This window comes from Glycine max, chromosome 13 (genome assembly GCF_000004515.6).
Source record: "Glycine max cultivar Williams 82 chromosome 13, Glycine_max_v4.0, whole genome shotgun sequence".
In the NCBI taxonomy this organism is placed as follows: Eukaryota; Viridiplantae; Streptophyta; class Magnoliopsida; order Fabales; family Fabaceae; genus Glycine; species Glycine max.
The window spans coordinates 6,624,947-6,646,478 of NC_038249.2; the positions used below are offsets into that span (position 1 = coordinate 6,624,947).

The 21,532-nt window shown below is 45.0% G+C and overlaps 1 protein-coding gene across 1 annotated transcript; it reads right to left on the reverse strand.

Annotated features, from left to right (window-relative positions):
- Positions 1-357: 357 nt before the first annotated feature.
- Positions 358-1,554, reverse strand: LOC112998711 (uncharacterized). Its single transcript, XM_026124836.1, has 2 exons — positions 1,110-1,554; positions 358-803 (listed from the first exon to the last, which is right to left on the reverse strand). The coding sequence occupies exons 1-2, from the start codon at positions 1,552-1,554 to the stop codon at positions 358-360; spliced, it is 891 nt and encodes a 296-aa protein (XP_025980621.1).
- Positions 1,555-21,532: the final 19,978 nt, after the last annotated feature.

A 21,532-nucleotide genomic window follows, 5' to 3' on the forward strand; every position in this document is an offset into this window, starting at 1 on the left:
ACACCAAAGGGCATGACTAGATACTCATAGTGACCATAACGGGTTCTAAAAGTAGTCTTAGGTATGTCCTCAGACTTCACTTGAATCTGATGGTAACCTGACCTAAGGTCTATCTTACTGAACACACAAGCTCCTACCAATTGGTCCATAAGGTCATCCATTCTAGGCAAAGGGTACATATTCTTAACCGTCATTTTATTCAACTGGCGGTAGTCTACGCACAACCTCATGGTCCCATCTTTCTTCTTCACTAACAACACTAGTGCTCCCCATGGAGACACACTAGGTCTCACAAACTGCTTCTCCAACAACTCCTCTAACTGTTTCTTAAGCTCGGCTAACTCTATAGGAGACATCCTATAAGGGGCTATGGATATGGGCCCAGCACCAGGTACTAGGTCTATGGAAAACTTTATCTCTCTCAGGCGGCAGACCATATATATCCTCAGGAAACACTTCAGGAAACTCTCTGACAACAGGGAGGTCACACATGGAAATCATTGTTTTTGTTTTCAGGCTAGACAAGATCAAGTACACTTGAGCATCTTCTTTTAAAGATGTCTTAACTTGGTTGGCAGAGATAAACATCATATCCTTACTCCCTCTAGAATCATCAAACGCCACAGTTTTATCAAAATAGTTTAACAAGACATGGTTGGAAGATAACCAGTCCATACCAAGAATAACTTCAATCTGGCTCAAAGGCAAACAAATCAAATCAATCAAGAATGTTCTACCAGAAATTTCCACAAGACAGTCCATACACACATCAGAGGTTAACACAGAACCACTAGTTGGGATTTCTACAATCAGATTTTTATTTAAAGAAGACACAAAAAGCTTACTTTTCTCTACACATGAATAGGATATAAAAGAATGGGTTGCACCGGAATCAAACAACACAAGTAAAGGAATTCCATTTATGAAACATTCACCTTGGATTAGATCCTTGGATTTCGAAGCTTCAGCACCGTTAAGGGTAAAGACTCTTCCAGTGTCTTTTGGATGTCCAGTTTGGTCATTCAGGCCCCCACCATTTTTCTCCCTCTTGGGATGTGGACAATCTCTCTAAAAATGCCTTTTTTGTCTACAATTAAAACATGTTATGCCTTTATCAGGGAAATTTGAGGAGATATGCCCTGGCTTCTTACATCTGTAGCAAGTGATTTGAGTGGGGAAAGTATTGGGTTTGCTACCACTACCACCTGCAATTCCCCTAGCAACAGTCGTCTGATTGTCATGACGGTTACCATATTGCTTAGGAGGGTTCGAGTATGGTTTTCCCCGATGTTGAGGCCCATTCTTTTTGTCCCTTATTGGACCTGTACTCCTATAATAGGTTGCCCTGTCTCGGGAGTCTTCATCCGAAATCCGACATATATTAACCAAAAGTGGGAACTGACGAACACCTTGGTAATTCACAGCTTGTTTCACTTCAAGTCGTAAGCCATTCAGAAACTTTACACACTTGGAGCTTTCACCATCTCTCCCTTGATAATAGGGAAAGTACCTTACCAGCTCCTCAAACTTGGCTGCATATTCAGCCACAATCATGTTTCCTTACTTGAGCTCCAAGAACTCCATCTCCTTCTCGTTCCTAACATCCTCGGGAAATTATTTCTCCAAAAATACCCTCTTGAAGACATCCCAGGTCACATCTTGACCTTCAGCCTCTAGGCATTGGCGAGTATTCTCCCACCAATACTCAGCTTCTTCCACTAAAGTATGTGTACAAAATGAAACCTTTTGCCCCTCCAGACATGCCATAACTCGGAAAATTTTCTCAATTTCCCTCTAAGCACCATCAGGGTTGTATCCTCCATTGAATGAAGGAGGGTTGTTTCATTGGAAGCGGTCTAACCCTTTGTACTCACCAACTCCACCAGCTTCTCCCCTGTTTGGATTCCCCATAGCTTGAGCTAAGGCTTGAAGGGCATCAGCTATCGCATGATCATTCCGTCTAGCCATCACTCCCTATACACACTAGGGAGTCAGACTTGGAAGGAATACACATAAACAAAGAACCACACAAAATCACAACTATCACAAGTTCCTACTTGGTTACTTTTAAGAATTGATGCCTTAATACATTAACACCCACTTTCCATCATATGTATTTTCTGATCGCTTGCCATATCATCCCATTGCCCTTCACAAATTATACAGATGGCCAGTCTGATAACCCGTGACTCGACATTGAAACTCATGGTATAGCAGACATCAGAAAAACAAATCCAATATGACTACAACAATCAAATCTCTATAGCTCATAGAAACACAACTAGTGAGTAAGTACTAATAGCCAACAACGAACATTAAGCATTAGAAAACGACCAACCTCACACATTCAACAAAACAACCAGAGAATGCACAGAAAAACATAGCTGACTCACAACTCATTGGCCGAAAGGTTCGACCTGCTCTGCTATCACAAATGTAATGACCCGCCTCATCGCTACGATATCACCACTCTAATAACTGGAAAATTAAATTCTTTTTCTTTCTTTTATGAAAACTCCAATATTTTTTGCTTATGAAAATCATAGTAAATTTGAATTTCACAAATATATATATATATATATATATATATATATATATATATATATATATGTCCCAAAACACGCACCAATGTTTAACCGAATACATGAATATTAATATAGTAGTTCAGTACACATCATACACATAATGAAGATTAAACCAGTTCGTAGATATAATTAAAATCTGTGATTTACATCCTTAATCCAACAAAAGAAATCATGAACCACTATGGAGGAGTTGATTAAGAAAACACAACTCTCTCCCCAAAATATTCCCAACGTCATCACATCGGCTTGGCGGTTCCTCGACAGAATCTCATCCCTGCACCTTATTGTTGTCATTCTGCTCCACACAAACAAGGTTCGCGATCATCACAGGTATCAACCACACGATACAAAATTGCAAGGGCGAGTTCATTATAAAAAGAACCAATGTTAAATCCAGATAATCACAATTAGAAAGAAAACGTAAGCAAACATCATGAGCTTACACAACATTCATTATCCAACAGTCACATCGAACAATTGTTCATTGTCCACATCCGACGATTACTCATCATCCATATTCAACAATTACTCATCATCCATGCATGGATCCAATCAAGACTGCACAAAATGATGCATGCACCTGACTCAACTCTCAGATGCAATGTGGTAAGCGTGTCCACACGACACTCTCACTTAGGAAACCATGCAGAGTTCATTGAGACCACCCGGTTGTGCATGTAATTGCCCCCCATAGGTGATCAGCCTGGGGCCAAAACGAGTTCCCTACCAGGTGACAAGCCCCCTCAATACAAAGTACACTCTGCCACTGTTAGTCTATTTCCTGTGTCGTATGATCTTTGACTAGGGCCACAAGCAGGTTCCAAAGACCATGGACCAATTAAAGCGCCTAAGTATCCTCTCATAAATGCTTAGATTCTTTAACCACGCTCGTCACCCACGTCTAGGCCATCCGACAAGGTCAGTGCACTCCACCCCCATGAACATACACTACATACGACGTATGAACATGGCCCAAAGCAAGTGGCAAAAACCCTAGAAGGTCAGTGCACTTTGGCCCCTACAAACATACACAACATCCAACGTATGAACGTGGCCAAAAGCAAGTGCCAAGGACCCTGAAGGTCAGTGCACTCCGCCCCCCCACGAACATACAAAATATGCACATGCCAAAGCATTTCCAACATCAATAAACATTCCATTCTTAACATAGACATCATCTCGTCTCACTGACGTTATAAACAACAACAGCAACCTCATTTCATATTCACATAATCATCAACAATACCATTAATTCATGGTGACACGGTCTTTATTAACAACGTCATCTCAAATCAATACCATCGTAAATATCAACATCACCACATATCAATTAAAGTCACCAATAACAACATCAACAATGAGTCGCATTCTGCATGTAAATATATATTTTCCATGCCTGAGGTTCACACTCCCCAGGTCTTCAAACAACACAAGTTTAATAAACAATATTGTTATTCATCAACGATAGATATATTGTATCCCATTCGTTAAAACATAGTTTTTCTTGAAAGAAAATCAGCATGCAATAGGGACAGGCAGATATTCTCATAGCTAGGTTCCCTGACCCTAACTATGGTGTCAAAACAATAAATTTTATAATAACTCCCCTCGCTTATCGTGAGCTCTCCGTCAGTTCTTCTTTGCGTCACTTAGAGGTCTCTCTCTCGTTCGCGCTTGTCGGTCCAACGCAAGTCTCTATTATACCAAAACCCTAGATCAAAGGCAACATTTACGATCAAATACCATTGTGTCGCAACCTATCCTTCGGCGGCAGGGCGACGCGTGACTCGCGGGATGCGTGTTCCACGAAAAGAATACGCGCGGAGTCGCCACCAACGTTTATTTGAGGAAAACATCGGAAAAATCGGAAAAGACGCGATCTACGAACTTTTAAGTGAAAGGTTCGGGAGTTGTATTTACGCACGGGGAAGGTGTTAGCACCCCACACGTCCGTCACAAGGGACGACAGCCTTTAATCGAATGTGCAAACATGACTTTGATTTTTACGTTCCCTTTACGTTCTTAGATCTTTTATGCCCTTTTTTATATTTTTCTCTTTTTGTGGTCGACAAGGGTGTTTTCCCTTTGCTCCTACGTATTCCTCAATTTGTGATGAGGAAATCAGACCTACGTAGTTCTTTTTTATGCGTGAATCAAGTGATTCTTTTTTACTTGAAAGGTGATCATTTTAAGGCGTTGGACCTTAAAAATGATCCATTTTACTTAGTAAGAAATTGAAATGATAAACTTCAAAAAAACCTATTTTTGTGGACGAGCTTGACTAGGCGAGTTGATTTTAGCCTTGGTTTCACTTTAGTTATTTAGTCAATTCGATTAAGAATGAGAAATCCCAAAGAGAAAACGTCCAATTGATTTTTCGCTTTATTTTACTAAAGGGGTATCCTTTTTTATTCTTTATTTATATTATTATTTACCTCTTTTTTTTTGTTTCCAACGTGGTTGCGGCACGACCGATCGGTCGGAATTCATTTCAACCAAAGTTAACGGATAATACAATTTAAACGATCGGTGGAAATCTAGTTTATTTTTAGGTTAAGTGAGAAATGACTTAAATAAAATGGCTTAAGCACGTCAAAAGGGGGTATAAAAAGTGAATGAAACGAGAATAAAAATACATGAAACCAAATGTGGACCACCACGGGTACATAGAATGAATTGAAAAGCTTGGTTTGAGGTACTTACCCGTTGAAGACTGAAGAACGATGAAGAACGAATGAAGAATGTCGAAGAACGGTTGAAAACCTTCGCGAAATCACTCACGGAAACGTTACGGAAGCGTCTCGGCTTGGATTTTCTTTACGGAAACAATTTTTCTAAGCAAATTCGAAAGAGAGAGAAGTGCCTAAGGGGCTGAACTATTTTTCACTTCACTTCTCCCCCTATTTATAGAAAATTGGGGGAGAAGCTTGCCACCCAGCTCGCCCAGGCGAGCAGGGTTGCTTCCTCTAGAAGCAACAGCCTTCTGGAGGAATCTTCTGGAGGGCCCAAGTGGGCCTGGTTGCTATTTGCACCCCCATTTTTACTAAGTACACCCCCTGCCTTTTTTTTTGGTGATTCTTTTTTCGTAAAGTTACGGAAACTTATGAATTTCGTAACGATACTTGTTTTCTTTCCGTAATGTTACGGAACCTTGCAGATTACATAATCATCCCCTTTTTTGACTTACGGAATGTTACGGAACCTCAATAATTGTGCCACGATGCTTCGATTTGATTTCCGGTGTGTCACGGAACCTTACGGATTGTGCATCAATATTTCCTTTTGTTTTCCGGCATGTCCCGAAATTTCACAAATTGCCTAATGATGGGTGCCAAGCACCTCACAAGGACCAAACAAAAGTTGCATGTCATCAAGCAAAGGTCCCCGGACGAAATTAGGGTATGACAGTTGCCCCTCTTTACTTGTCTTTTATTGGAGATAAAAGGGAAGTAAAGATAAGACACTAATTTCGTTCCTCTCGGTTGACGAGAGTCGCGGGTGACCATAAAATCTCTGCATGCAAATGACTTGTTGTTCTCGGGGGAACAAAAGGTGCAGAAGACGATGTCAGTCTCTGCATGCTATCAAGCGTTCTGTCTTACAGATAGCAAAAGAATGTTTATACGGATAACCACTCGGGTATTTCCGCCCGTCAGCGTGACTCAAATGTCAGTATGACAGATCTTGTGAGCGCGGAAGATGACGTAAATCTCCGCGTGTCAACGGGCTTGTCGGCCGCGATTGACGAAGGGCGCAGAATGACCATAATTTGTCTCTGCGTGCCATCGGACACGACTGTGTCTGAATGGCAAAAGGATGTGCGGAATAACCATAATTTGTCTCCGCATGTGATCGGGCCCGCCGCCTCTGGATGACAAAAGGGTGCAGAATGACCATAATTTGTCTCTGCGTGCCATCGGACACAACTGTGTTTGAATGGCAAAAGGATGTGCGGAATGACCATAATTTGTCTCCGCATGTCATCGGGCTCGCCGCCTCTGGATGACAAAAGGTGCAGAATGACCATAATTTGTCTCTGCGTGCCATCGGACACAACTGTGTCTGAATGGCAAAAGGGTGTGCGGAATGACCATAATTTGTCTCTGCATGTCATCGGGCCCGCCGCCTCTGGATGACAAAAGGGTGCAGAATGACCATAATTTGTCTCTGCGTGCCATCGGACACAACTGTGTCTGAATGGCAAAAGGGTGTGCGGAATAACCATAATTTGTCTCTGCATGTCATCGGGCCCGCCGCCTCTGGATGACAAAAGGGTGCAGAATGACCATAATTTGTCTCTGCGTCAATCACACTTGGGGTCACTGAATGACGAGGTGCGGATAACCGTAAAGTGTCTCCATGGGCCACCAGCTTTTGGGTCATGGTAACAAAAAGCGGTGTGGTCGACAAAAGCGAGGCTCTTGCTCCAACGTATCCTCCAATGAGGAACTCAGACCTATGTAGTTCTGGATAACTTGTGAGACTAGAAATAGTCTCGATGTTTTCTTCGCTAAAAATGCGAACGTGCTTTAGCAAAGAGACAAATATTCCAACTGATTAGAGCAGCATATGCTTTTTTGAGTGAAAAACAATGTGTCTACCAGGGAAGGAGAGTCTGCTGATGAAACCCCCCATAACCATAAATGAGATTTTGGATGTTAGCATTTCGTTTCTAAATGACCATTTAGAGGAAACACCGGGTTCGACAAAAATAGAAGAAAATCACTCAAAGTGTATCAATCTCGCACAGGTAAGTGTTTCATCCTAATTCCGAACCATAGATATGTCATGACTTGACTTTGCACATTATTTCCTATCAAATCAAGAATTACATGCGTGATCATGGATCAATAGGACTTCCCTTGGGAATGGGTTCTTTTGGTGGGTTTTTCGGCTTTTGTGTGTTTTGGATTTTTCCTTTTCTGTTTTTGTTTGACGCGAGGCGAACAAGTCACCGACGCACAGGATTTTGGTTGGTAACCAAAGGGAGAAGACCACTTTCAGGTCGTGGTTTCCTTTCCCTTTTTCGTTTATTTGGTGACAATTCTGTACTGTTCAGATATTGTCTGATCCAAAGACCTTTCTGCACATTTCTTCTGATTTCTTTCGATCCTTGATCAGGAGCTTTCTTTCCTTCCTTTTACTTTCTCCCATTCTTTGATTGGGAATTTTCTTTCTTTTCTTTTCGCTTTCTCCCACTCTTTGGTTGGGAATTTTCTTTCTTTTCTTTTCGCTTTCTGCTACTCTTTGATTGGGAATTTCCTTTCCTCTTTTTTTCTTTGATTGGAAATTTTCCTTCTCTTCTTTTTTGCTTCCGAGGGTAAGGATTGACATTCTCACCCCGGGTCAAGGTTTATGGTGAGTTAGGATTTTGGCTCAAGGCTCGTAGAATGGCTAGACATGATACATGTCAGGGTTTGGTTTGGTTCAAGGATAAAAAGGGATGCCCCACATTATTTCCATGACACAAAATGCAAAAATGATGATTTGGAAACTTTATGCAAAACTGATCATGCATGCACCTATGTGGACACTCAAGTGTCAAATTTTTATGGTCATGTGATGCTAGGGCTCAGGATTCATTTCCTCTATTTTAGTCAACCCAATGTTTCCAAAATATGTTCTTTTTTCCATTTGTACATTCATCCGAGTCCATTTTGGGCGTCCGGGGAAATTTCACAGCATTCACCCCTCAGGTGTACACACATTTTCTTAAAAACTAGCTATGATCAGCAAATTTTCCTTTCAATCAAAAGTCGGAAATCATCTCTTTCAAAAACATGTTGGTTCTTTATCTTCTATTTTCCTTCTTTTTCTCCTTACCTGCTCTCTCTTTCCTTCTTCTCTTCTTTTTTTTATTATTATTTTTTTTTGGACGATGTTCCTAAACGAAAAACTCTACACGGTTCCTGAATTTCAAACATCATCGATAATAATGATATAAACACTAACGCAACAAACCAAACAAAAATGTATGCGCTGTACAAATGACAATCGAAACAACAAAAACAAACATTAGTCTCTCAAGTCAAAAAAATAACATAACATAAAAAATGACAAGAGAGATATGAAAGAAAACATGAATCTGGGGATCTTCCAGTCATGTAGCTCCACTCCCTCCCAAGAAGTCAAGCAAATCGGCCATCTCCTCGTCCTCGTGGGCCTCCTCTCCATCGCCGGGAGCCTCTGGGGGCGCCTCTCCTGCTTGGGCCTCGAGCCAATCCCCGGGCCATGCGACCTCTGCCCTGAACTGGTCTAGAGTAGGGCATGAAAAAGAAGAGAAGCCTTGACTCTGCATGCTGAGGCTCAGCTGGTAAAGACAATCATGGGTTTGTACATGTGCCCGGTGATTGGCCGCCTGCTGGCGAACCAAATGCCGTAAATACTGCTCCATGTCAAACGACCCAGCCGGGCCAGCCTGATGAGGTTGTGGTGGCGCGCCTGCAGCCTGTGGAACATCACCCTGAGCCTGTCTCTGGGTGCAATACTTCTCAATAAAAGCTCGGGTGATGGGCGGCCGAATCACCTTGGTAGGTGCAACGGGGACTCCGAATGACTGGCAGAGTCCTGTGATCAGTGCGGGAAATCCCAGGGCCTTGTTGGACTTATCTAGATCCAAAGGGTGCCTGGTAGGCGCCATACCTGCAAAAATATAGATGGCATCAGCGATTAACTGAGCCACATGGACGCTCATCCGCGTCAGGATGGCGTACACCAGCTGACACTTCGGCAGGGGGAGGTCGGAATTATGATCGGTGGGCAGGATGTTGCTGAGCAACAAAGTCATCCATATCTGAGTCAGGGTGGTCATGTTGGTGCGCATGATCCGCACCCATCTCCCGGCAGCAGTCCGGGCAAAATCTTGCCCCGGTATACATAGCAACTGGGCGATGGCCTCCTCATCAAACCCATCAGACAGGTTCCTCCTTTGGCCATACTCGCACTCCTGGCCCTCTTCCAGCACCAACGGATATCCCAGGAGCTGGCCGATAGCATCTGCATCAAACGGGATCCACTGACCCCTCACCCAGGACCTCATGTCACGCACGCCCTCCTCTGTTGGCCAAGCATTGGCATAAAATTCGAGGACTATTTCTGGATCGAACTTGGCCATGGGGGTAACCAGTGATGCCCACCGCTGGTGACCTATCTCCTCCTGGAAATCAGTATACTCGTCGTCCCTGAGCTAGACGCGTCGCTCCCGGAGAAATGACCATCCCTTGATGGCCTCGAAGCGCTGCTGATGTACAGCGCTCCTAAAGCGGTGACTGTCATACTCGGGAGCGGAACTAGTTCCTTCGGCCGCCTTATCCTTCCTGGATCTCTTTGAGGCAAGTTTCCTTGGGGCCATTTCCTGCGAGAACAAACATTCAGAAGTTAGTTTTACAAGATAATGCTTATCTTAATGCAAAAAATGTCATGCCAATCTCTCTAATTTAGACTAAACTCATATGATCCATTCATGCACGCATGTGTAGAAAATACCCTATTATTTATATCAACATACAAGGATATTCAAAACATTCTAGTTACCACACATATATATTTTTTTGGAAAGAATACTTACACGCGTGCTCAAGGTATTGTGCCCAAAATTACATATGTTCATATCCTAAACATTTGCTATTTACAAACTACCTATACATGTTTGAAATGTATATCATACAAATTTTTATTGTTTCTCTCATATTCATTTATATGCATGTCGGAAAGCTAATTACATTATGCACACACTTTTGCATTCAAAATGGACTTTCACGTCATTTAATCTACACTTGAGGGGCAATTCCACATCATATATTCATTTAGGAAGCATTCTTGTGCCATCTTTGACATGGGTACATTTTTTTGAAAGGCTCCTTATGCTACCTATCCACAAATATACATATTTGAAAGGCATTATTTACTATTCTCTCATTTTGCAAGGTATTTTCATGTCATATATTCACATATATATATACCGTTGAAAGGTATTTTCCATGCTACCTAGGTGCAAGGTATCTCTCATGGGGCAGCCAAACTTAAATTTTAATAAAAGACCCTCAAACATGTCCTAATATTCATGCCCCCTTTTTTACATTCAAAACCAAAAAATTAGATTCCTAGGCATAAGTCATGCTTCCTTGCATTGAAATTAAAAACTTGGGTTCCTAAGCCTAGAATTACATTCGGACTCTCATTTTAAATCCTTCATGCTGTCCCTATGTATATGAAACAGTCCCACAATCCCAAGCTTTCAAAACCATGCTCATATGTCATTGAGGCATTTCATCGAGCACTTGGTGGGCGCATGTTTGGACATAAATTGCAAGAGAATGGGAGCAATGTGGGATGCCCCATTGCTTCAGAATATGACCTAGGCCTAAGGCCTTTTCATTCAAATCCTTAATTCAAGAAAACAAGCATCAAAGCAAACCAAAACTGCCTCACAATTATAAGCATGTTCTCACAATTTAAGGCACCAAAAGATGAAGAAAACACATCAATGGGAAGCAAAAAACCTCAAGGATGGAATACTTACTTGTGGGAATGAATTGAAACACCAAAAACGAAAGCAAAACGCGATCAAAAGGCTTAGGGGAGCAAGAAACCGCAAGCCTTCGTGTTCTCTTTTTCTTGAATGAAGGGGGGAAGTTTTTGGATACAAAAACGTTCCCCTCCTTCGTTTTTTATTTTGAGTGCAAGGGTTGCTCGCCTAGGCGAGCTAACCTGCCTTTTTTTTTTTTTTTTGAGGGGAACATTAACCATGTCCCCTCCTTTTTCATGGGTTAGCGTCTCGCCTAACTTGAACTTACTTAAGTTAGAATTAGGCGTCGATTACTTATTTTAAAACAAACAAATAGTAAAAGAAAACTGCGAATACAAAGGATACTAGGCTGCCTTGCAGCGACGTTCTCTGCTTGTTTAGCGCAGAGAAGGGGCAACGATCGGTCGGTCGTGACCCCATCCCCACTTGCATCCGTCCCTAAGTACCTACAAGTAGGAAACAAACAATGTGCGGCCAATCATGACCGGGTTATTGTCTTACCTTGATTGGTTTCCTGCTGCTTTAACTTCGTCTCTACCCCAAAAGGTAGCTCGAGATGATCCTGCCCCTGTTTTACCACAACAATATGCATGCGTATGCGTATGCATGAATGTTTTCAAACGCAGCAAATTTTAGTGAAAGTTGGTTTAGGTTCAATTTTAATTAAGCGCTTGGGGCATCCCATGAACTGAGCGGAAGGGCTCAGGTGATCACAAATTAACGCAAAGTTTAAAACCAACGTGAGGACTAAAGCCTCGAACCTACGTTCATTTCTTTGAAAGATTGTAACGAGAGATACAGTAGACGGGGAATCCCTGGGGGAAATCCAGAAAACACATAAAGATAAAGAACATGCAGCGACATCCTTAATTGCCCCAGATTCTAAGCATAATATCGCTTGACGACATCAGAATTCATGGGTGAAGGTAGCTCTTCGCCATCCATGTTGGTAAGCACCAAGGCTCCTCCGGAAAAAGCCCTCTTCACAACAAAAGGCCCTTCGTAGTTTGGGGCCCATTTTCCTTGATTGTCCTTGACAGCATGGGACATTTTCTTTAACACAAGGTCTCCCTCACGGAACTTGCGCAAGCGTACCTTCTTGTCGAATGCATTCTTCATTCTTTGCTGGTACAAGCGCCCATGACTCATGGTCATTAAGCGCTTACCCTCAATGAGGTTGAGCTGGTCATAGCGCGTTTGAGCCCACTCTGATTCCTTTAATCCGGACTCTGCCAAGATCCTTAATGACGGGACTTCTACCTCAAACGGTAACACAGCCTCCATCCCATATACCAATGAGAACGGCGTTGCCCCAGTTGACGTTCGTACTGAAGTTCGGTAACCGTGTAACGCGAATGGGAGCATCTCGTGCCAATCTCTGTACGACACGATCATCTTTTGGATAATCTTTTTGATATTTATATTGGCCGCTTCCACGGCTCCATTCATCTTTGGTCGGTAGGGCATGGAATTGTGATGCTGGATTTTAAACTCCTCGCACATTTCCCCCATCATCTTGTTATTCAAGTTGGTGCCATTGTCCGTGATAATCTTCCTTGGCAAACCATATCGGCAGATGATCTCTTTCTTAATGAACCTGACCACCACACCCCTCGTGACATTGGTATAGGAGGCCGCCTCGACCCACTTGGTAAAATAATCTATCGCTACGAGGATGAAGCGATGACCATTCGAGGCCTTGGGCTCAATGGCCCCAATGACATCTATCCCCCACATGGAGAAAGGCCAAGGGGCAGACATGACATTCAGAGGATGCGGCAGAGCATTGACATTGTCTGCAAACGCTTGACATTTGTGGCATTTCCTTACATGGACACAACAATCACTTTCCATGGTAAGCCAGTAATAACCTGCTCTTGGGATCTTTCTGGCCATAGCATGCCCGTTGGCGTGCATTCCAAACGAGCCTTCATGGACTTCCTCGATCATGTGATTTGCCTCCCTGGCATCCACGCACCGCAGGAGTGTCATGTCGTGGTTTCTCTTATACAGTATGCTTCCGCTCATGAAGAAACCGGCCGCCAATCTTCTCAATGTCCTTTTATCATTGTCGGCAATCTCCGGTGGGTATTCTTTGCTTACAACATATTGCTTGATGTCGAAATACCAAGGCTTACCGTCCCGTTCCTCTTCTACTTGGCAACAATGCGCGGGTTTGCCACGACACCAAAATTCAATGTATGGTAGGTCCCCATGCGGCGTTAGCTGGAACATAGACGCCAAAGTAGCAAGCGCATCCGCCATTTGATTTTCCTTGCGGGGAACATGATGGAAGGAGATCTCATCAAAGGTCTTAGCCAATTCCTTGATATAGGCTTTGTAGGGTATCAGCTTGGGATCTCTAGTTTCCCATTCCCCTCTCAGCTGATGGATTACCAACGCTGAGTCGCCATACACCTTGAGTAGTTTGACATTGGAGTCAATCGCTGCCTGGACGGCCAGGGCACATGCTTCATATTTGGCCATGTTGTTGGTGCAGTCGAATCCTAGCCTGGCTGTGAAAGGTACACATTGATTGTCCAGAGAGACCAATACTGCTCCAACGCCATGGCCTAGAATGTTTGACGCTCCGTCAAACCATACGGTCCCTTTGTCCCGATCTTCGTCCAATTTTTCCTCAAACAAGGCCATGATGTCCTCATCTGGGAATTTAGGATGCATGGGCTGATAGTCGTTAAGAGGCTGTTGAGCCAAATAATCTGCCAAGGCGCTTCCTTTTATCACCTTTTGGGTGACATAAACTATATCAAACTCTGATAGCAGGACTTGCCACCGGGCGATTCGTCCTGTGAGAGCTGGCTTCTCAAAGATGTACTTAACCGGGTCCATCTTGGATATTAACCAGGTAGTATGGCTCAGCATGTACTGCCTTAGGCGATGGGATGCCCATACTAAAGCACAACACGTTCTTTCGAGCAAGGAGTAATTCATTTCACAGATCGTGAACTTCTTACTTAGGTAGTAAACAACGCGCTCTTTCTTTCCGGATTCGTCATGTTGCCCCAGCATACACCCCATTGACTCGTCCAAGATTGTCATGTACAAGATGAGAGGCCTTCCAAGTACTGGTGGCATAAGCACAGGGGGATTCATAAGACACTTCTTGATCCTTCCAAAAGCCTCTTGGCAATCCTCATTCCAGCGATCAGTTTGTTTTTTGTGTAAGAGCTTGAACAACGGCCCACAAATGGCAGTGAGCTGCGATATGAATCTGGCAATATAATTCAAGCGTCCCAGGAAACCTCGGACTTGCCTCTCAGTACGGGGTTCCGGCATCTCAAGGATGGCCTTCACCTTTTCGTGGTCTACCTCTATCCCTTTCTGGCTTACGATGAAACCAAGCAATTTCCTTGATTTGACCCCAAAGGTACACTTGGCGGGGTTCAACCTTAATTGATATTTCTTAAGCCTTTCGAACAACTTCCGCAGGTTGACAAGGTGTTCTTCTTCGGATTTAGATTTAGCAATTATGTCGTCCACGTAGACCTCGATCTCTTGATGCATCATATCATGGAACAAAGCTACCATGGCCCCTTGATAAGTTGCCCCGGCATTCTTGAGTCCGAAGGACATCACCTTGTAACAAAATGTTCCCCACAGGGTGACGAAGGTAGTCTTTTCCATATCCTCTGGCGCCATCTTTATCAGATTGTAACCGGAGAAACCGTCCATGAAGGAAAATAAAGTGAAATTGGCCGTATTATCTATGAGGATACCGATGTGTGGCAAAGGAAAATTGTCCTTGGGGCTGGCCCGATTCAAGTCCCGATAATCCACACATATTCGTACTTTCCCATCCTTCTTAGGGACCGGTACAATGTTGGCAACCCATTCTGGGTACCGAGCGACAGCCAGAAAACCAGCGTCAAATTGCTTCTTCACTTCTTCTTTTATTTTCAAGGATTTTTCGGGCTTCATCCTTCTCAGTTTCTGCTTTACCGGGGAACACTCGGGATTTAGAGGTAATCGGTGTTGTACAATGTCAGAACTCAAACCGGGCATATCTTGGTATGACCAAGCAAAGATGTCTTGGTAGTCTCTTAGCAGGATTATTAATTCTTCACGGATAGGTGCGGTAATACCTGTGCCTATCTTTACTTCCCTTTTTCCACTGCCAACTCCCAAGTCTACTAGTTCAGTTTCTTCTTGATGAGGCCCCATTTCTTGGTCCTCATGGGCGACTATCCTTTCTAATTCTGGGGGAAGTCTCACATCCTCATTCCCTTCATCTTCCGTTTGATTCGTTTCTTGCTCGAAGTTGATAGGCGGGTCCCAGGTATTAGTACCTTCGGGGGACTCGTCATCGGATCTGCCGTTTCAGAAATAAAAAAGTAAACATGCAAATGGATGAGAATGGGTAGAGACGTAGGAACAGATGAAGAAAGATCCTTGTATTATAAATTTAAAACAAAAGACACAAAGCATTAACAAAAGAAACTCTAAAGCCTAGGCCTAACTATAGAGTTTTTAAAACCGTAAAGGTTTACATTATGCTCGTTGCGTAAATGTCGGGGCGTTCCTCCACTCGCCAATTTCCCAGCTGGAAATCAGGAGGGCATGGTCGTACCAAATCCAACGTACTCGGAACATCATCTTCGTGTATTGTGACCACTTGACCTTCGTCCCCCAGACCCGCGCTTATAAAGCTTCTACTTATGTGGCAGGGCGGGCTTCCTTCACTTTCATGTCTCAACCGCGAGTGGAGTCGCCAACTGTCGCAACCGCGAGCTTTGACTACCGCCCTTCCTTCCCGCGATGCTTCTCTTTATATCTGCCTGAGTGGGCTTATAGCCTAAACCATACTTCCCACGATTTCCTTTGGCATTTATCAGGCTAGTTATGCCGCCGTTGTCTTTGCCTAAACCCATTCCGGGTTCGTAACCGTTCCCCAACATAACTCGAGCCATCATTACTGGTGCATCGGACAGGCAAGGCTGCCCAGAGAAGGAGTCCACGGAGGAAATGCTTACCACCTCAAAAGACTGGAAAGCGGTTTCTAATGACTCCTCTGCGGCTTCCACATAAGGCATAGAGCATGGGCAGCTCACCAAGATGTCTTCCTCGCCTGATACGATGACCAGATGCCCTTCCACTACGAATTTCAACTTTTGGTGGAGTGTAGAGGGAACAACTCCCACTGAGTGGATCCACGGGCGCCCCAACAGACAGCTGTAGGGGGGGTTAATATCCATTATTTGGAAAGTAACTTGACAGGTGTGAGGGCCTATCTGTACTGGGAGATCGATCTCTCCCCTAACCTCTCGGCGGGTGCCGTCGAAGGCACGAACCACCATTGAACTCGGCTTTAAGTGGGAAGCATTGAATGGTAATTTCTCTAAAGTGCTCTTAGGCATCACGTTTAAACTGGAACCATTATCGATGAGCACTTTGGCTACGATATGGTCCATACACTTGACTGATACGTGCAAAGCTTTATTATGCCCTCTCCCCTCGGCGGGGATTTCTTCTTCAGCGAAGGTGAGATGGTTGTTGGCAGTGATATTATTGACCAGCCCTCCGAAACCTTCTACCGAGATGTCTTGGGCCACGTGGGCCTCGTTCAGAACTTTTACTAGCAGAGCCCGATGAGGCTCGGAGCTCATGAGTAACTCCAACAGCGAGACCCTGGCCGGGGTTTTGTTGAGCTGTTCGATAACCTTGAATTCGCTCTGTTGAATTATACGGAGGAACTCACTGGCTTCCTCTAGTGACACCTCTTTTTTACCATCCTTTTTCTCCGGAAGACCTTTCGCCGGAATATCTTTATTCGAAGTGAGGGGTGCTTCGTCATCTTGTTCCTCCACCACTTTTGCTTTCCCCTTGGCGTTTGCGGGTTGGACTGGTAGGTCCGCGGGTGCAAACACACGACCACTACGGGTCACACCACTCAGTCCCGTGATATTTGTTGCCTTAGCCAACAACGAGCTAACGTCGGTGGCTTCTTCTTCCTTCCCCCTCAGAGGTGTATATCTCCATGGGACTGCGTGGCTATTTTGGTATGGGAAAGGAACAGGTTTAGCTGCTAAGGGGTGTCCGGGCTTTTGCGAAGCTGTGCCCTTGGTGAAGTATATCACCAAGGGTTTGGGCTTCGTAACACTGCTCCCATCCGTGGATTGCATGCATATGTGCTATTCCTCTCTTCCTTCACTGCCAACTTCTAGTCGACCTTGATCTATCATCCGTTGTAACAATTCCTCTACTCCCAAACACGTTTCCATGTCATGCAGCTCGCCGGAATGCAGCAAACAGGAATCCTCCTTACGCCCATTATGAGGAATCACACCTCACTTTTGTAGGGCCTCAAAGATAAACCTCCTAGGGGTTGCCACATCCCTTAAAGTTTTAGGCCTGCGCGGCCTATCGGACTCAACGGCGTTAACCGCTCCCCCTCCATGATTGGCGAGCGGGTTGGTTTTCACATTGGGCCGATCCTCTTGGAAAGTCAGTCATCCAGCATCTATCAAATGTTGGACCTTGTATTTAAGGGCCAAGCATTTTTCAATGGAATGCCCCAGGACACCCCCATGGTACTTGCAAGTTGCGTTAGGGTCATACCACTTCGGGAAAGGGGGTTGGAGGACCTTTCCGGGAGTTACCACGGCCAAATGGTTGGCGATGAGGGACGGCAAGAGGTCCTCGTACGTCATTGGGAGTGGGATGAATTCTTGAAATGGCCTCGGAGGGAAGTTCCTTGTTGTGTTGGAATTATCGGCTGGGCGAGTTGTGTTCGGAGTTGGAACTTGGGGAGCTTCCCTCTGGATGGGTGCCTTAGGTTGCACAGGTGCTGAACTAGAGGCATTCCCGGTATGAGCCGAGAAGCTCGGGTGATGTTGCGCGTACTGATGGGTACCATGAGGTGTCTGCGGGGGTTTGACCCACGCGGGCGTTGAAGAGACGGCATGGGCATCTCCTTCCTTCCTTTTTGCCCCCGTTGTCCCGATTCTTTTGGCATTCGCACTCGTGGAGGAAATGTAATCGAACTTTCCTCTTTTCAACCCTACCTCGATTCTTTCCCCGGCGAACACTAGGTCCGCGAAGCTGGACGGCATGTAACCTACTAGCTTCTCATAGTAAAACACTGGCAGAGTGTCCACCATCATGGTGATCATCTCTCTCTCAACCATGGGAGGAGCCACTTGTGCCGCCAGGTCTCTCCACCGCTGTGCGTATTCTTTAAAGGTTTTGCCCTCTTTCTTGAACATATTCTGCAGCTGAGTGCGATCGGGAGCCATATCGGAATTATACTGATATTGCCTTAAGAAGGCAATAATCAGATCCTTCCAAGTACGGATGCAGGAAGCTTCCAAATTAGTGTACCAAACTACTGCGGCCCCGGCCAAGCTATCTTGAAAAAAGTGTATTAATAGCTTCTCATCCTTAGAGTGTGCGCCCATCTTGCGACAGTACATCTTGAGATGGTTCTTGGGACAAGTCGTCCCTTTATACTTGTCGAAGTCCGGTACTTTGAACTTCGGGGGGATAACAACATCGGGTACTAAGCAAAGATCTGTCATGTCTGCGAACGGATAGTCCCCAAATCCTTCCACGGCTCTCAATCTCTCCTCGAGGAGATCGAGCTTCCTCCTTTCTTCAGTTGCCGGGGGCGGTCCTTCCATGGACAAAACTATTGGTTGTGTCGTGATGTTGGGCTGAGGCAACGTGCTGGGTGCCGGCCCTTCGGGGATGGGGGATAGAACTCGACATCCCTGCGAGCATAGTCTTGAGGGTCTTCGTGGACCTCATCGGGCTGTTGGGGAGGCTCTCTTTCAAGGACGGGAGAAGCAATATGGCCCGCATCGTCTTGCAGAACAGGTGGTGAGTAGTTGGGCGACAATCCATAAGGGTAAGCCGCTCGGTTGTATCCCAGATGAGGGTTGCCATCGTGCCCCAGTGTGTCCCTTCCCCGTCCTACTATGTTTGAGGGAGGATGGTGCGCGGTTGCCGAGAGAGTTGGGTCTGCTTCGGCAGCCGAACTGACAGCGGCAGCGGTGGCCACGTTTTTCTCCATGAGCTGCCTCATTCCTAACATGGCCTCCATCATGGAAGCCATCTGTTCTTTCAGAGCCGACATGTCGGCTTTCATCTGTTCCTGTGTCTCCTCTTGATCACCCATCGTTCTAGATTTGGATCTGGTGCGATAGGGATGCCTTGTGGCGCGTTTAGTTATGGTGTTTTTCCCTAAAAAACCAAACGTGAGGAGTGGGTAAAGAAAGAAAGAATGCATGCTAGAGATAAAATGCAGGAGTGATTTGATTCGCACAAGCTTTTTAGAGTAGAAACATGGGACCAACTCATTTTATTTCAGAAAGTCGTATCTAGTCAAGGTCTGAGAGACCATACAGGTTTTCTAGCGATTTCTAATTATGTGGGCCATTAAGTCTATCATATGCTGACAATAGCCGAGAAGCCCATGAATTTCTTCGGGGGCGGAATAGGTGTCCGCCATTGCCTTGGCCTTGGCTAACAATCGGGGAAGTTCTTGACTCCCGTTCAAGGTAAGAGCAAACCGATCCATCCACATGGTTGCCTCTTGGTGTAAAGAGTCGATCACCCTTCCTCTAGCCTCTTTTTCCGCGTATACTTGGGCATACTCGTCCGCGACCCTAAGCTCGTGGGCCGTGGCTAGACCTAACTCTTCTTGGTACTTGGCGATGATAGCTAGCATGTTGGTCTCCGTCTCGCATAAACGCTGAGACAAGCTCCTTTTGGACCTTGAACAGGCAACTAACTCCTCTTTCAAAACCATGCTATGTACTCGCAACTTGTCCCTCTCTTCCCTTTGCAGCTTGAGTTCACTATTGCTACCCTACAGAGCTCCGTGAAATTTGTTACGGCCATATTCTTCCTTGCGAGCCCTCTTGGCCTCTTGTTCAAGGGCTCTTGCGGTAGTTGCATTCTCTTCCCGTAATCCGGCACACTCCTTTCGGATGTGTGTAGCGGCCAACTTGAACTTCTCCTTGGCAAGTTTCGCCTTTCCTAACTCACTTTTGAGAGCTTGGACTTCTTCGTCCTCTTCCGGTGCTTCGAAACTCTCTTCGCTGACGACTTTTAACTTGGCGAGCCAATCTAAACCTCGTATATGAACTTTCAGCCATTCATGATAACCACCAATGATGCCATTACGAATGCCCCTAAGTTCTTGATCTTTCCTTAACGGGGTTTCCCATGCCTTATGGATTCTTTGTATAGCCTTGAAATTTTGCGTGCCGAAATCCCTCACAAGGAAAGGAGACATGCTTTCTTCCATCGGTGCTCCCCTCATGGGGTACCCTAGTTGTCTTATAGCGAGCGCGGGATTGTAGTTAATACAACCCCTCGTTCCTATCAGCGGAATGTTTGGGTACCCTCCACATGAGAAAAGGACTCCCTCATTTCCTTCCTTCCATCGGGGGAACCAATTGATTGTTCTACCTCCTATCCCAGCCAAAAGCTGGTCCCAATCTATTCTTCTCTTTTCAGTACACGAGCGATGGCTTTGGAGCGGACATGGATGCCTCGTGTCTTGCTAGAACAGGTGTGAAACCAACCAAACACAGAGAGCGGGCAAGCAACAGATGATTCGTGCGCTACTCTTTTCGCACCTTCAGTCAAATGTGTCAAATAAATCTGCCAAGACAGCTACCACCGGACTTTCCTTGCTATGGCGGTATGCAAGGAACGCGTCGATTGCGGCTAGGTCCACCAAACCATCTACGTTTGGAAAGTGGACGACCCCAAAGATTAGCAATGCTAACACATCCATAAACGGGACCCAATCTTCTTGATTTGCCATATCCCTCGCCTTGTCTTCTAGGTACTTTCGTGGTAGGCCCGCTATGCCGTTTCGAGTTTGTTTTATGCGGTCCAAACCTCTTGCTGAATCCTTGACCACAGTTGCAATTCTACTCAAAGAGGGGAGACAACCAGAGAAAAGATATGGTTTTCTTCCCCCGAGAGGACATCCTAGAATCTCCTCAAATTATTCAATGGTCGGTACCAATTGGAAGTCTCCGAACGTGAAGCATCTCAAAGGCTGGTCGTAGTATTGGGTGAGTGATGCAATGGCTTCTATGGATACCTCTGCTATGGTCAACTCTAAGATCTTTCCGTAAGTCTTGCGGAAGGCTTGCATTTGGAGAGGTTCCATCAACCGCCCTAATTCCTTGATGCTGGTGGTATCTAGGCTTTTAACCTTGACTTGGTAAAATCTCTTGCCGGTTTGATTTGTCCCCATGCTTACTAAAGTGAGACAAAAAGCTGGTGCAAATCAAAACTCCGATATCTCATGGGTGGAATGGATGAATGCATGAAGGAATGCATATGACACAGATGTAATTTAAGAATGCGGGTGCCCGGGACATTGTCTCCTTCTTAGACACAACGTCTAGGGGTAGCAAAGTGCCCCAACGTATGTATTTAA

Bases quoted from the DNA above. Each gene is read 5' to 3' on its own strand.
- LOC112998711 (XM_026124836.1), bottom strand. From the start codon at position 1,554: ATGATTGTGGCTGAATATGCAGCCAAGTTTGAGGAGCTGGTAAGGTAC. The intron at 804-1,109 runs GCATAACATGTT...ATCTGATTGTAG, and splicing joins CTCAAATTTCCCTGATAAAG to AAATCCCAACTAGTGGTTCT.